The 17,653-nt window shown below is 32.6% G+C and overlaps 1 protein-coding gene across 5 annotated transcripts in view; it reads left to right on the top strand.

The window, feature by feature from the left end:
* Nucleotides 1-15,228, top strand: part of LOC148617873 (glucose-6-phosphate isomerase-like) — a 43,555-nt gene extending 28,327 nt beyond the window's left edge. For 3 of the 5 annotated variants that reach the window (XM_088585491.1, XM_088585489.1, XM_088585490.1), the window contains 7 exons: nucleotides 445-528; nucleotides 1,214-1,376; nucleotides 2,426-2,502; nucleotides 2,797-2,925; nucleotides 9,947-10,022; nucleotides 12,723-12,789; nucleotides 13,457-15,228. In XM_088585491.1, the coding sequence (XP_088441617.1) occupies nucleotides 445-528; nucleotides 1,214-1,376; nucleotides 2,426-2,502; nucleotides 2,797-2,925; nucleotides 9,947-10,022; nucleotides 12,723-12,789; nucleotides 13,457-13,580 (720 nt within the window). In that variant the 3' untranslated portion in view covers nucleotides 13,581-15,228. Of the gene's footprint in view, nucleotides 1-444; nucleotides 529-1,213; nucleotides 1,377-2,425; nucleotides 2,503-2,796; nucleotides 2,936-9,946; nucleotides 10,023-12,722; nucleotides 12,790-13,456 lie in introns of those variants that run through there. The other 2 variants (XR_015922554.1, XM_088585492.1) reach the window with 2 other exon arrangements.
* The last annotated feature ends 2,425 nt before the right edge of the window (nucleotides 15,229-17,653 follow it).

Below are 17,653 nucleotides of genomic sequence, written 5' to 3'. Positions count from 1 at the left end.
TTGGAAAATACCATATTGATTGAGGTTACAAAAAAGAAGGAAAAGTATGTTTCTCAATAGCAAAATACCCAGTACTTTTATTTAATGAAAAAAAATAAATGGTTCTAATAGCCTTGATGTTGTTTGTTATCACTGAATGACCCAGAATTTTGATATACATATCTTCTGTAAAATCTTATATTAGATAGTTAAGCCTCAAGTGCAGGGCCTACCATCGATACTGCATCAAATTTCATGTAACTTTGTAGATAGTTAGGGCATGATGTTAGCAAGAAATGATGATCAACTAATTGTGTTGGAGTTATATCCATTTGAACTTTGGAATAGGAGAGACATTTTATTTTGTAGGCCAATACTCTTCAATTTCTCACATGCAATACATTGTTAGAAATTTAGTACTATGTACATGATATAATTTGATACATGTACTTGTTTTTTTTTCAGATTCCAGTACTTCTAGCTCTACTCGGTGTATGGTACAGTAACTTTTATCAAGCTGAAACTCATGCCATCCTACCATATGATCAAGTAAGTTGGAATTGCCCAAACACACGGGATGGACTTATTAATGTTATACATCCACTTAGAAAGGTGTCTGCTATTGAAATACTCTCATGCTTGTCGGATACCAGTTTTTGTTGATTTCGTAGATTTTGTCAACCATAAATTTCAATTTCTCAGCAAAATGTAAAATTACCTTTGAAAGCTTAGAGATGATGCTCCAACACACAAACTTGTGAATCCATGAAATAATGAAGATTCAATACACCACGAAAATTGATACCTATGAAAATAAATATTTACAATTATTTTGTAAATTTCGGAACTTCCTGCTTTTTCCGTCACCGGTACCGGTATTTATGGTATTAAACAACAATGGCGGCCAACAAAAAAAAATCCCACCTACCGACCTTATTTTTTGTTCAGCATGTGATAGTAAACACACATAGTGTTTTGTTTTGTTTATTTTTGTGTTTTTGGCCTAAGACATTTTAATGCATTTGACGTTTCACCCATGAAGGGACATACAGGCACTTGTATCAATTAAAGACATTTTGATAAAAAATAATATCTTGGGTGAAGATGGCCTTCTAAATTCAATGGTGATTTCAGATTTTGTAAGAAAGCCGCCATTTTATTTAAATGGTCGCCAAAATCTGCAAAAGCTAAAAATTGCTGGATTTTGATTAAAGTGTAAACATTTTGTCATTAGTATATGCATAGATTTGCTGCCTACGTACAACAAATAGATATGGAAAGTAACGGAAAGTACGTCACATGTAGTGGTCAACGAGTGGACTATTGCACTGGTCCCATCATCTGGGGAGAGCCCGGTACCAATGGGCAACATGCATTTTTTCAACTTATTCACCAAGGTTATTGATACAATATTGTCATTTACACTTTTATGCTCACATGTGAGCTTTTGTCATCACTTTGCGTCCGTCGTCAGTGGCAGCGTAGTTGTCTGACGTTAAGTATTCTTTAAAAGTCTTCTCTGAAACTACTGAAAGGATTTTGATGGAACCTGTCAGCAATTATCATTAGCATGTCGATTATAGCCGTACAGAAGCTTTTCACATATATCTCCAAAACCATTAAGTTTACCCGAATTCAGACGGGGTTTAAGTGTTCAGCATGATGAGCGTCTATCTGTGGCTAAATTTTCGTTTTAATCTGTTTCTCCATGTTCGAGTTTTTGTCATTTGGGGATTGTTTTTGGCTTAAATGTTCTTTAGGGTGTTCCTCATAAAAATGATGTAGGAATTTTTTATCCATTGAAAAACATGGCTGCCTGTACTAAAAATAGAACATGGAGTCAGACAGAAGTTTTTCGCATTTATCTCTAAAACCGTTAAGTTGAGCCAAATTCTGTCGAGTTAAAAGTGTTCAGTTGAATGAGATCTGTGGTCAAAGTGTTATGTTAGTCTCTTAAGTCATTTTGAAGTTCTTGCCCTTTTACATTTTTTTTTACCATTACTTAAAAAAATTCTTAGAAACTACTCGACATAATTTAATAAAAATTGATGTGATGGTTCCTTAGGTTTGAATGTTGGGAATTTTTATGAAAAAAAACCCGCTTTCACAAAAATGGAATGTTGCTTATCGAGCCAGGTGAGCAATTCAGGCTCTTAAGAGTCTTTAGTTAGTTTTATCAGACCATTAATGGTATCAATAGGAATGTGTTTTGGCATTTATGTGACCAATGAAAAAAAATATTAGATTATATTAGGTTGTTGGATACTCAAGTGTTGGATATGAATAATTAAATCTCATTTGAAGTTTGGAAAGAGATATGAGATTTTCCTACGAGGTTTATTGGAGATGACTGTAAAATTGTATCGATTCATTATTTCAAAGATTAAGAATTTAGATAATATGATGGTACAATTCAATTCATATAACACGATATTTTTCACCGTAGGAACAAGGTTAATTCCATGTGATTTCCTGATGCCTGTAGAGACACAAAATCCAATTCAAGGAGGATTACATCATCAGGTTAGACAATATATATATGAAAGGACTTCATTTGAATCTAAATTCGTAGCAGTTTTTCCTCTAATCAAAACTAGTTTTGTTTGCCTTCAATCAACCTCAATGTGGACAAAATTTATATAGAAATCAAATGTTGACATTTCCTCGAATTGGTTTCAAACTTCCTTTTCGTCATTTTGATAAGATCAGGTCCAAACATTAGAATGGGTGACTTTTTATGCATATTTAAATTGTGAAATGTATTTTGTCAATATCATGCAATTAAAACTTTTGCATGGATATATTATTCAATTTTAGATTTTGCTTGCAAACTTTCTGGCTCAGACAGAAGCTTTAATGCGTGGTAAGTCTAAAGATGTGACAAGAGAAGAACTAACCAAAGCAGGAATGAGTGGTGATGCCCTAGAGCATATACTCCAACACAAGGTAATCAGCTGTGAGTAATATGTGAAATTTTTAAGAAACCCTCCAGAAATGAATCATGCAAAATGTGATTCATGGTTGGAAACCTACATATTTTTATTTTTTGATATTTTGTTTAAAATGTTATAGTGAACAGAAATTAATATACGGCTTTTCATATAACTCTTGTTCTTTAGAGATAAAAATTATATAGAATGTACTGCAGAATTAAAAAATCAAGGGAGATAACTCTGCCAATGACACGACACTAAAATACAATAGAAGCTGTTGGATTTTAATGTGAATTATCGTCCAGGAGCGGACAGATTGGCGTGCATAATTATAAATGTCATCATATAGACCTATAAAGCAATTTAATAAAAAAAATTAAAAAGTTGTAGCCTTTTTAGCGGTTTATCACATTACAGAATTTGCATGATTCTAACAAAGACTACTACTTAACCTGTAAGAAGACGATATTTTTAGCTAGAGAGACCTTATCGATGACAACCTGAGTTCTAGTAGACTGTTTCAAGTTAAGTGGCAAAGTTGTTCCATGTGATCAAATAGGAAACTAGCTTATTCTAAATTCAGTGTTTTTTGTCTCATTCCAAACTAGTAGGTCATTTTACCTGCACTAAATCCATAACACTCAGAAAGTTCTGTTGTTGGGTGTTACATTTTCCTGTAAGACTGAAACAAGACTCTCAGTGTTCCAAATGTTATGACAACTATCAGAATTTTGTCCTCTACGATTTTCTAGCCTGTCTTTGAAATTGTTATATTCATGCTTTAAAAAATCTATTACGAATTTTAAATGCCAATTCTGTCTGGACCACGTGTCATTCAGATTGATTTTTCAATATCAACAAAAAGTGTTTCTCTGAAAAGTATTTTTTTACTTGGCTATTCATGAGATGACTCTGTTAACTACATTTTGTAGCAATATGAATCTGCTGAAATTTTCTTATGTGAAATGATTTTACCCCCCTTTTAGTCTTATCACTAGTACTAGTACTGATTCATTTCATCAGAAAACGAAGAACAAATTAATTGTTATACCCACTGCAAACAAAATTTTGGGGTATATATGAATCGCCCTGTCTGTCTGTCCATTCGCCTGTCCATATTTTAACAAGAGCAACTCCCCCTAAAGCGATCAAGGTATTTTGATACGAAGGCTGGGTATCATAAGTTTAAGTTCATGAAGGAATATGATTCCTATTGGAGGCTTCCAAAGAGATAATCTAAATTTAGAGTTTAACATGTTGTTATTTGTAAGCTCAACTCCTCCTACACCGCTCATGGCATTTTGATCAAATGTAGATGTGCATAAAGGAATATAGTTACGCTTGGATAACTGCAAAGGGAGATAACCCAAATTAGGTGTTTTGCATGTATAAACCTTGTTAGCACAACTTCTCCTCAAGTACGCTCGATTTTGATGTCGGGATTTTGATGAAATTTTATAGGATGGTTGGCGTAATATATATATATATATGTTGATTTGTATGAAGGAAAATAGTTTTTGTCAGATGACTCAAAAGGAGGTAATTCAAAATAATTGCTTTACATGTTTAAAAAAAACTTGTAAGCATAACTTATTCTAAACCACTCAAGGGATTGTAATGAAATTTAACAAGAATGGTTAGCATACATAGATGTGCATAAAGGAATAATACTGCTGTAGAATGATTCCAAAGGAAGATAATCTGAATTAAGGGTTTATTATGGTAAAACATTGTGCAACTCCTCCTATACCGCTCAAGAGATTTTGATAAAATTTCATAGGAAGGTTGGGTGTCATATGTAAATGTGCATTAAAAAATATGATTACTGTCTGACTTTGTCCATTTGAAGCGGGAGATATTCTCTATGTGAGCTTGCTCATAGTATTTCTAGTTTTGTTTGTCGCACAAAAATATAACTTTAGAGAGAATATTCAAGGGAACCAAGATTTTAGCAGTAATTAAAAGAATGTAATCCAAGGACAAAGACCAGACATGGAAAACAGACATACACAACAAAGAGCATAAAGTAACAAAAATTACATACATACAAAGTCACAAAAGAAAATGAGCAACTCGGACTCCACCGAAAACACGGAGCATGGACCAGGTGTACCGGTATGATAAGCGTCCTCTGCTTTTGCGGAAACACCCACCTAGTTGCTCTTCAAAAGTCAAGTCCGGGGTAGTCGAAAGAGGAAAGAAAAACTATGACACGTTGAATAAATTAGTTTTCATAGCGCAGATGGATACACCGTAACGATCCACGAGTTTATGATGACGACCATAAAACTTCTGTAGTGATGACTTCAATCTTGTAGCAACCTAACCCTGTTCCAGACGCCTACTTGTTAGAAATCTAGCGCGATACAAAAAGTGTACATAGTTTCGGCAAGCTCTGGCATAACGTTTGAGTTGTGATATGAACACTTTATACGCAGGTGCTAAAAGGATGTTGCCGCAGATGAAAGGAAAGTTGACAATTCTGAATAAAATTTCATCATGTTTGTCGTAAAGTTTTGCCAATAGAATCTTTACCAAGAACTATATATTTGTATCTAACATCATTTTCAAGAGAATTTAGTATCTCACTTACATTTAAAAAGTTAAAATCTAATGAAATTTTAGCTGAAACACCATCAAAGTTAAGACTGTTTACTCATCACCTCAATGTAAATGTGCTTGAAAAATAAAATACTTTCCTACCTTACTTACCCACTCTTTCTTTTATATGACCACACTGTTTTCCGTGTCCATAGCACAAAAAGAAAGATTGGTATTGATTTTGGGGTTTTAGCCGTAACTACTAGTATTTGGGGCCAAAAAGAGGCCTAAAACTAGCATTTCATTGAATTCATTTATTTGATACATCGCTTCTACCACAAAGAACTTGAGATAAAGGATACTACAGACACTCGAAGTCAGCCTCATATCTTGACCTACTCTTAGAAATCGATAGTAAAGGAAAACTATTCATCAAACTTTACGACAAACGTGATGACTTTTCATTCGAAATTGTCAACTTTCCTTTCATCTGTGGCAACATCCCTTCAGCACCTGCGTATGGAGTGTTCATATCACAACTAATACGTTATGCCAGAGCTTGTCGAAACTACGCATTTTTTTTTATATTGCGCTAGAACTCTAACAAATAGGCTTCTGGAACAGGGTTATGTTGCTACATGATTGAAGTCATCACTACATAAGCTTTATGGTCGTCATCATGAACTCGTGGATAGTTACGGTTTCAACGGGTCATAGTTTTCCTGTCCTCGTTTGTCTACCCCGGACTTGACTTTTTATGAGCAACTCGGCGAATGTTTCTAGAAAAGCACTGGACGATTACTCTACCGGTGCACCTGGTCCATGCTCCCAGTTTTTAGGGGAGTCCGAGTTGCTCATTTGCTTTTGTTACTTTATATGTATGATTTTAGTTACTTCATGTTCTTTGTTGTGTATGTCTGTTTTCCATGTTTGGTCTTTGTCGTTGGATTGCATTCTTTTGATTACCTCTATCACCTTGGTTCCCCTGATCACTCTTTAACTCCAGTAAAAACATAGAAATATCCATGATACGTAAAGTTCCTAAATATTCTATACCACAATGGTCAGATGTGGATGATTTTGGGGGTAAAGACTGAACTTTTCAGAATTTGGGGCCAAAAAAGGAAGACAAGAAACATACATCTGTTTTGGTTTTCCTGTGAGAATTGAGTATTAATTGATTAAACTTTATAACAAGGTTCTAAACCACAAAAAGAAGGTTGGTATTGATTTTTGTGGTTATAACCCCAAATATAGTAGAATTAGGGGTCAAAAAAAGGAGTTTATAAAAATGTCTGCTTGATAGTCCCAGTGAGTGTATATTGGAGGGAGAAGTCACTTGTAATAATCTTTACTGAACACTGCTATTGTCAGTTAGCTGTTTTTGGCCAATTTTCTCAGATTTCTCTGTTGAAACTGGTGTATCTTTGCTAAAGGTGTCTGTAAAAACCACTGGATTGATTTTGATGAGTGATGTCCTAAATAAAAGATAAAAAGATTGGAAAATGACAACATATAATTTTTATTTATTCAAAATAAGAGAAATGAGAGGAATATAACGAAAAAGAAAAGGTTCTTAAATTGCAAATGCTATTTTTAATAAGTGTGCTTTGAAAAAATAAAAAATGACGAAATGAATGTTCCTATCTTGAGAAAGAAAAATCAAAATTTTCATTTCACTAAAATACATCAGTAAGCTGTTAATCATTGTGTCTTTCTGTTTAATTAACCGTATGAATTTACTACCAATTAAAAGATTAAAGAAACTTTTTTAAAAATGATATAAGTTTTTGTACACGAAAATGAGTTTGAAATACTTAATTAACAATTAGAAGTTGACCTATTTATTACATTTCCCTGTTGCAGTTACTGATATATAATAAGTATTTATTGATTCTTTTTAATTATTTTTAAGTAAATTTTGACATTTTTATTATATTTTAGTGTTTTGAGAACACACACTTCTTCGGTATTTTCATCATAACTTTGTCATCAAATTTTTTTCAATTTTAAAACTTATATACCTAAATCCTGAAATTGTTTGTTGCCTCCAGTATGCATATGTCAAATGTATATCTTATACGCTTTAGGCTTGACGAGTATTAAGATCGAGAATACACATTTATTTTTACACTTTATATTAACTTTGTTAGGAGTGACCAGCCCCTGTAATATTAAATCCCTATTAGTGCATGTTTATATTAGATGGAATTAAACCCTTGTAATGACTTTACCAACCCTTTGCCTAGTGGTTGAATATAAGACCTAAACTTTTATTTCTAGTAAAACTAAACACATCCTGAATAATAAAATAACATTATTTTCCGTAAGATTATCTCAGGCAACGGTGACACTAAATTCCGTTGCAATATTGGGTAACATGTAGATGACAGATGACTTACAATGATTAAACATCTAAACTGCATTTGCGCAGTTTGTTGAACGCTTTATTGTTAATTTAATCTTTAAATTATTTGCTTCTTTTTTTTTTAAATGATGAAATAAAAAGGCATGAAACACTCAATTTGCTTTCAAGAAGTGTTTAACACCACTATTGAAATTGTTTTAGACTCATCTATATTGATACGGAGCCACTACACTCAACAGGTGAACGTGTAAAATTGGAATATTCTAATATGTAGGTGTCGTGTCCGAGTTACTATGGTTGGATTTATATTTAACAAATCTAGTATCTCTCTTCAATTCGTACATCACACAAAATATTTGACGATATAATACTAATTTATATATATAATAAATATTGATATAAATACTCAACTGTCTTAAAAGATATTTACACAAAGTGTTAACTTAAATTACCCTTCCGCTGAATTGTTTTATTCCCTTCCAATTGAGAGGGACAGGGGTGCCAAAGGGTCCCAACTTTTTATTTAATAGAAAAAGTGTTGGAAATAGTACACAGCTACACTTTAAGGTAAATTATTGGCATTGCAATCCTGTTCAACTAAGGTATTACGGTTTGAAACGCAATTATCCAAAAATTATCTTACACTTGCATAAGCTCTCTTCCAGATATTGATTTACAACATAGAGTGAGTGTTCTGTGGGGGTATATACATTCCATTCATATTTTAAATTGTTACCGTGATCATTATATAAGGTTTCACTTACTTTTAAAACTACCGAAATGATTTTCTTGAAAACGGTGTCTACTAAGGTATTGAAACAACAAAACTTCGCCATTTGAATAACCTCACTTCCGAATTCTGCTTTACTACATAGATAGAGAGTGAGCGGTTGGTGGATGGGGTATATTTCATCTATATTAAAAAAAAAATAAGTTGCTACTGTGATAGTAATATAAAAAAGTTTTGCATACTTAAGTACATAATTGATTCACATAAACAAATAATAGCCAAGGACGTTAAGAAATCCCTTAGTAGGTCATGATTACCACATGAGTGCAAAGTATTTAGTATATATTCTTAACAGGAAAACGGCAGTTACACCAGGTATGGGAACAATTACTCCAGCAGTGCTAGAGGTTGTCTGGCAAGCTACTTGGTGCCATCCTAACCCTTAGTATGTGACATGTTGAAAGCCACCGCAAATGTGAAAAAGCTAAACATGTGTTTTAAAATATATTAACCCATTGGAAATCAAACGATATAAAGTCTAAATTTTTGTTCAATACATAGAAAACATTTGTAATGAAGACAGTTATCAAAGTGACGAGCCATTTTGAAATAGGTCACTAATTTAACGGAATACAATATATTTTTGACAAAACGAACTTAATTAAAGTTGGTAATTGAAATTCGTTGGTTAATTCATTTTGTCGTTTTGCAAATTAAAATCCGTAACTTTATTAACCGAATGGACCGATTCAAAATGCTGAAAATCAAATGTGAAGTTCATTTAAACTGCTCTTACAAAGGATTTCCAGGATTGCTTTAGGTTATTTGTTTTTCTTCAGTTTAGTCACCTACTACAGTGTAAGGGAAAAAAACTGTATAAAACGTTTTAAATTGTGAATATTTTGCTATAATTCTGCCGATTCAAAGAACGTTGGAAAGAGGTAAGAAGTAAGAAGTTGGGGTATGGAGTAACGGAATAAGCGCTTACATTGTATGAGTATACGAACAATCAACTGATCGTCAGCGTCACTCATATCGTGTGTTTGATTGGTTAACACAGATTTTTGTGGCTTATATCCACAAAAACAGTATAATTATATCCTCGAAGCTCCGTTGTCTCAGCTTTATAATGAATGAAATGAAGGGTGAAACGGATATACAGAGAGTGCTATCTTTTTCAACTTAATTGTTATAGTGTTATTAAACATCCTTTACTAGTAGTTTTTTGAGTGTGTATGTTAAAAGGGAAAGATAACTCAATATCTTTGTGATCCATGGAGCTCATTCACATTTCTAGATTTTCTTTGTATATACATTTACATTTATAACAATATAATACAGGTTTTGTAGTCCTTCAATATGAAATATTGAGTGAGAGCATAATTATTTTTATAGGTGTTTGAAGGAAACAGACCCAGCAATTCCATCTTGTTCCAGAAATTGACTCCATTTATTCTTGGTGTATTAATAGGTAATTCATTTTGTTTAGGTTTAACTTTTTATTTCATTTTACATCCCCACTCATTAGGGTGGGGCTATGTATTCATCACCTTGTCCATCTGTCCGTCCGTTTCATTTATTTCGTAACAAATTTAATTATCTTCTACTGGAGGGAATGCTTGCATATTTAGTATATTGCTTTCTCACGATGACTTGTAACGTGTCTCCCCCTTTAAGTTTCATCACTCATCTATTTCCTGTTAATCGATTGACTGTAGTTTATTCGGGTGCCACATAATTGAAATTTTCGTAACAGATTTCTCAGTTTCTACTGAAGGGAATACTTAGATATTAGGTTTATTGCTTTCTCATGATGACTTCAATCGTGTTGGCCCTTTACAGATTCATCAGTCGTCTACCAATTGACTTTGTAGTTTTTTAGAGTGCTGCATAATTTAAATTTTCATATCAGATTTCTCAACATCTACTGAAGGGAATGCTTTGATAGGTGGTATTTTGATTTCTCATGATGAGTCAGCTTATACTGAATTATTGACATAAAATTGTGGAAATATACAGTAAAATCTCGTTACGTTAAAACCGAAGCGGCCATTAAAAAATGCTTGAGTCGTCCAAGGTTTGAGTCATCCAATATCGTGCACTAACCAAAAATATATTAGTCGGTGTTCGTTTTTTTTTTTATTATTTTAAAAAGATTTCTTGTGCTTGTACAAGTATTTGTACTTCACTTCATTAGGGTACATTTACTATGTGTTTGTGTGTCGTATCAAAAGAAAATATTTTTGTGTGTTGTGGATCAATTATGTTATAAAAGCTGAGTGGCATCAAATGTTTTAGAGTAAATTCTTTTTTTTTCATCTGAATCCGAAATGTCAAAGTATATATAATGTTGCTTTAAAAAAAAAACTCAAAGATGTATGGTCAAACCATTTGTACTACATTACTATTGTAAAATGTTGCAATTATTAGTGAAACGAATGTATTAATTGAAATGCATCAGTTACTTTTCTGTTTGGCGTGATCTTAGATGATCCAAAATCATTTCAACAAATAAAACCATCCGCATTTTTTTTCATTATTATCAAAATATACGATATGGCTGTTGGTATAAATTCAGAAGTGTTATTCATCAAGAGTAATCAAGGAAACCAAGGTTGTAGCGGTAATCTAAACAATGTAATCCAGAGACAAAAACCAGACATGGAAAACAGACATACACAACAAAGAACATAAAGTAACTAAAATCCACTAAAAACTGGGAGCATGGACCAGGTGCACCGGTAGGGTAAGCGTCCTCTGCTTTTCTAGAAACACCCCCCGAGTTGCTCATAAAAAGTCAAGTCCGGGGCAGACAAAAGAGGACAGGAAAATTATGACATTGAACAAATCAGTTTTCATGGCGCAGATGGATACACCGTAACGATCCACGAGTTCATGATGACGACCATAAAACTTTTGTGGTGATGACTTCAATCTTGTAGCAACATTACTCTGCTCCAGAAGCCTATTTGTTATAATTCTAGCGCGATACAAAAAGTGTACATAGTTTTGGCAAGCTCTGGCATAACGTACGAGTTGTGATATGAACACTCCATACGCAGATGTTGCCACAGATGAAAGGAAAGTTGACAATTTTGAATGAAAAGTCAACACGTATGTCGTAAAGTTTGATCAATAGTTTTCCTTTATCATCAAATCAGCTTCTGTTTACTACACAAGATATCTAATACACAGGTGTCAAAGAGTAATTACATAAGCAACCCCTAACATTGTTAAAGCAAACTTTAATCATGGTTTGTCATAAAGCAAACAGTTTTACCACTAATCAGTTCACTTCGAGAGTTAATTAACCTTGAAGAGCATGAAGGTCTATCAAGGGATTGCGGCTTTGATTCATCCGAGTTCTAGTCATCAGAAGTAAAATATCACCGGCGTACGGGGAGTTTTGATGGGCTGTCAAATATGTTCGTGTTATACGAGATTTCGGCTCCTCTGAGTTCAACACGACGAGGTTCGACTGTATAATCAAGAATATATATATATACATATATATATGGTCACTACTAATTCCACATATTTTGTTCCCAAAATAATGAAATTTGTCGTGGCTAGTTGATTACCCAATCATGGAATTAGTCATTGCTAAATTGTTACTTAAATCATGAATTTAGTGATTGCTTTCCACTCAAAGAAAATGAATATAACAAAGTTGTTTTTAGGATGTAACAAATGTTACAATTTGAACATTTTCATTCATTATCTTGAGATATAATCAATCACCCTCTGCCTGGATTTTAAGCAAAACCATACTCAAAACAACTTACACTGTAAATAAGAGACATCAGAAGTGTCCGGTTAAGACAGGTTTTTGTTATAATAATAAAAAATAAAGGTTTGATATAGACTATTTTAGGTTTACTTAAGGTTTAATATTGCCAGGTTTTGGTAAACTTAAGGTTTAATATAACCAGGTATGGGTTTATTTGAGGTTTGATATAACCAGGTTTTGGTTTACTTGAGGTTTGATATAACCAGGTTGTGGTTAAGGTAAGGTTTGATATAACCAGGTTTTGGTTAAGGTAAGGTTTGATATAACCAGGTTTTGGTTAAGGTAAGGTTTGATATAGTCAGGTCTAATTGTAAAAGTAGCTAAGAAGACATTTGTTTATCAGTATATGATATTATTATTCAACAAACTTGTTCTTTTTAGCAATGTACGAGCACAAGATATTTGTACAGGGAGCCATCTGGGACATAAACTCTTATGATCAGGAGGGGTATGTATGTAGATAGAGGTATAGTGTGATGTCCTTTTGCTAAACTGCTTGATTTGAAATTTCAGGGGCCTGTCTAAGGCAGACTGTCGCAATTTCTCATAGTCATTGAAGGCAATTAGACTGACTGTGTTAATTATAACCCCACTCTGAAGGCGAGGGGTATACCGTTTTACCCTTGTCCGTGTGTCCGTATTTCAATGGGTCTAATTTATTCTTCCTGTAGGTATGCCATGTCAGACAAAATCAACAACAACTTTTTACAGAGGATTTGTTAATTTTTTTTTACTTTGAATTTTTCAAAGTCGAAATTTTCGTCTCTCTTTTCTCAGCAACTACTCATCACAGTGGCTTAGAATTTCAACACATCCTCCCTGTTGGTATGCCATATCACATGATTTATTTTCAGGAAAAAATCAACATCTTCCTGTTTATCAAGGGCTTTGTTTATTTACATCTTGATTGAAAGCAGGGGTATCACTAGTGAGCCATCGCTCACAGATTTCTTGTATTTCATTGTTGTTGTCGTTTTGAGACATTCCCCACTTCCACCTTCTTCTCTATATTTTGAAATTAGTCGTCTACAAGTAAGTAAAATTGTTGTTATGTTGTAATACTGCTGATCACTTTCAAAACAGCTGTTATTTTATGTTTATCTAATTTGTTTCAGTGTTTATCTTGGTAAACAACTTCCTCAACACATCCAACCAGAGCTTCAGAACAATGATCCTGTTTTCTCACATGACAGTTCTACAAATGGACTTATCAATTTTATCAAGTCACATAGGTCCTAAAATATAGGGGATGTTTCAGTGTGATTTGTTAATATTGCTTTTATGCACCTCAACTTTAACTGCTGCAATGAATGAATAGTGGGCTTTCAATTTAAGGGGTTACACAACACCTAAGAAAAATAACGCTGTAAAAGTTAGCGAAACGTTTTACTTTGTGCTATATCAAACTTAAAGCATTTCAGTGATCACAAGTTTTGTTGATGAATGTGCTATATACATATTCATTGAAATTATTCCCACGTAGCATGTGGTTAAAATTTCTTTATGTTTCCTTCTTTTATCAAAGTAAAACACTAAATAAAATTTCAAAAAATTTAAACGAGTCAAATCAATTTTGGAGAAGATGTTAGTAACCCCCTTAAATATTTGGGGATTAGCGTTTATTAATTATAGTGTTATGAGTAAAAAGCATGATATATACTAGCTTAATGCTATTGGTAAAAGACATAATATATACTAGCAATGCTATTGGTAAAAGACATAATATGTACTAGCAATGCTATTGGGAAGAGGCATAATATATATTAGCAATGCTATTGGGAATAGGCATGATATATACTAGTAATGATTTCAATTACTTTTTTTAAAACCAAATAAAGCAATTTTCTTTCTTTCTAAAACCTAGCAGGTACTTTGTTTGTTTTTTGTTTTTTGTTTTGTTTTTGTTTTTTGTTTTGTTTTGTTTTGTTTTTGTTTTTGTTTTTTTGTTTTTTGTTTTTTGTTTTTGTTTTAAAGCAATTTATATTTAACAAACCAATTCCTTTCTGGTTTTTATTCTTTTGGGTCCTGACTGTCAAGAAATTTTCATGTATTAAATTCCATTATTTCTCTATTTTCACTGGGTTTTTATAAGGATATAAAACCAGTTACTACATATCTTTTTATACAATACAAGATTATAAGTAAAAATGCACTTACGGTATGAATTCAACTGAATTACATGTACTTGCATTGATTAGCTGTATGTTAGTAGTTAAGTAGCACTCCATATAAGGATCATGCAAAATGTGATTCATGGATAAAAAGCCTACATATTTTTATTTTTGATATTTTGTTTGAAATGTCGTAGTAAACAGAAATTAACATGTGGTTTTTCATATAACCCGTGCTCTTAGGAGATAAAAAATTATATAGAATGCCATGTATATTTCAAAATTAAGGGCGATAACTCTGTAAATGGTGCTCAAATACAATAGAATCTACTGGGTTTTTAATGTGGATTATCTCCTAAGAGCAGGCAGATTTGAATGAATAATTGCACATTTCATAGTATAGACCCATAAAACAACTTAATTACAAAAATAAAAATATGTAGCCTTTTTGAGGGTGTATCGCATTTTTCAGATTTTGCATGATTCTTACAAAGACAGCTTCTTAAGAGGTTTTGTGTTGATGAAATAGATTTCTCCCATTCTTAGTCAGTGATTTTAAAAACCTACATGACTTTTTAACAAATAAGAGGTAATAAAATTTTAGAGTTTCTCGCCATTTTATATTTTCTAAATTTTCTGTAGCTTGGGAGAATGTAAGAGTATACATTTATACTGCTGCCTTTCATTAGTGATGATATTTCTTGGTAATGGTGCCCTCTTTCATTAGAAATGATCAGTTTTTGTAATAGTGTTTTTTTTTATTATTAAAAACTACATATTTATATTGTTCTTGTAGTTGCCTTTTATATTTGCACAAATAAAAGTTTGGGGTATATACATGTACACGCGGTCTAATGTTTAGTTGAGGTTTGGTTGAGAAACAAGCAAATAATTTATTTTTGGAAGGGATACAAGACTTTTGGGTACAAAGTTTTCGATTTTGACTTATTTTTAATAAAGCAAAGCTAAAACAAATGCGCCCTTCATGGGCCATATATATATATGTCTTACACATTTTACCGTACAAATTAAAATTAGATTGGTAATTATTAAGTTTTAATTACCTTGCGTATATTACATAAGCATATTATACATACGTGTAAAGAAGAAGGAGGAGTATGAAACACTGTGAAAAAGGGGATAATTTCAAATCAGGCAAGTATTATTTTTTTGAAAAATTACCGTACATATGCTTGCAATTCATATTCCAAACAAGAAAATCAATTGTTCATTTTTTTACTCATTTTGAACTTGCACACTTTTGTAAAAGAAATTGATAACACATATAAACTGCTTTTAGCTCACCATATTTTATGCAACCATAAATCTGTTTTGGTTAAATATTTATAAAATGGATTTCATTTTACTTGATATAGGAAACGATTTGTAGGGAAAATATTTGGAAAATATTGCTTGATATCTGAAGCTAGGTTTTGTTGATATAACGAAATAAAATTCTCGTTCCACTACGATTGCCGATTTTATTTTTCTAGATTTTGTTTGGGAAACTTCGGACAACGTTAGGGGACAGAATATTGTCGTAATATCGACAAAAAAAAATAGATAAATAAAAACAAAAAAAAAAAAAAAAATAAAACAAATCAACAAAATAAACAAGAGGCTCCATGAGCCTACATCGCTCATCGGTTAAATTTTTGCCTTTCAAGGCAATCCGTCCGTCACGCTTAGGGGTACCTACTTTGTGTAATTAGTAACTCGAAAAGTATTGAACAAGTATTATTCAAAATTTTCACTGTGATTTTATACACATTGAAGATGCGCTTCCTTTTATAGAGAATATTGATTAATTTTTAGTCTTTTATTTTTTGGCATATTGAACTTTGCCATTTTTCGTCATTTTATGTTGTGTACGGTACCTGCTTAACTATAAATTATAACTTATCGTCCAGGGAAATATGGTCTGGTATGAAAGTCCACAAAAAGAAATTCAAACTAAACCTGTCTACAATATGAATTAAGATTTTTACATACTTACTGAAGAATATTCTAGACAAAAATATATTGTACGATTGTGCAATGTGTTGACCATTCTTGATAGGATAAAACTATTCGTGCAAACAACCGAAGCAGCAATATGCAAATGAGGAAAAATCCAATGGTAATGACTATAAAAAGAAAATCCATCCACCAAAGATAACAATAATTGAAGAATTACGTTGAGACTATATAACTCTGTCAATGAAACTACGCACGCTAAGTGTGTACTTTCAAACAATTTGACCTAAACAGTTCAATGACGCGACCGGCCAGTGGACCATTTGACCTGGACGCCAAGACAAAATAGATTCTACCAAGTAACCACTGAATGATTTCCTAAGAAGCTTCGAAGAAATATAGTTCAATACAAAGATTTATTTGTTATATGAAATAAACACTGTTTTTTTTTCCAGAATTTATCAAGTGTAAAATTGGACCATTCACTCACAAACCTGACATAAATTCTAGAAAAAACAGTGTTTAATCCTTATAATTTCAATCCCTAACTATTTAAAATATATTAGTTTTTGTTTTCTTGTAGGCTCTCATTCAGTGAAATTGACATTGCAGATAGTGGCTTTCTACCGACAATGTGTCAATTTCAGTACGGGCTATTGATAACACTATTCGTCCTCGGTATGTTCATGGAATTTACACTGTTGTAAAAACTGTCATCGCTGAGGTCGTAAAAGGTGAACAACCAAAAATCATTATGCACGAAAAAAGCATATGCAACTAGATTTAAATTATTTCCCCTTTATTTAGATGCGCAAAATCGTACAAAAATGTTATAAGCTCCCGTAACCATCTGTGATACTTAGACAGTCAATAGATCTGTTAGGGGGATTCGGCTAACGCCTCGCCCTCCAACAGAATCTACTGACTGTCTAAATAATCATGGACGGTCACCTGGGAGCTTATAACTTATAATCATGTTCCTTGTTGCTTTATTGTCCGCTTCTTGTTCTTTTTTCTTCCTATCAGAGAAGGCTGAGGATTTGATTGATTGATTGTGGTTTTATGTTCTATGGCGGACAGCTCAATAAAAAAAAATTGTCGGAAAACAGCTGAAATTCTATTTTCATCCCGGTTAGGTTGTTGTCTCTTTGCCATGGCCTGGGATATTTTTAAAAAAAGATTTAATTTTACTTTGAAGAAAAATCACAAAAATATATATATATTTTTTTTAAAAGTCTATTTTCA

The sequence above is a fragment of the Perna viridis genome, chromosome 5 (assembly GCF_037379345.1).
Source record: "Perna viridis isolate PV_CMFRI_1.1 ecotype Kerala chromosome 5, ASM3737934v1, whole genome shotgun sequence".
Classification (NCBI taxonomy): domain Eukaryota; kingdom Metazoa; phylum Mollusca; class Bivalvia; order Mytilida; family Mytilidae; genus Perna; species Perna viridis.
Note: the sequence above shows the minus strand (reverse complement) of the source record. Positions and strands in the feature narration are given on the sequence as shown.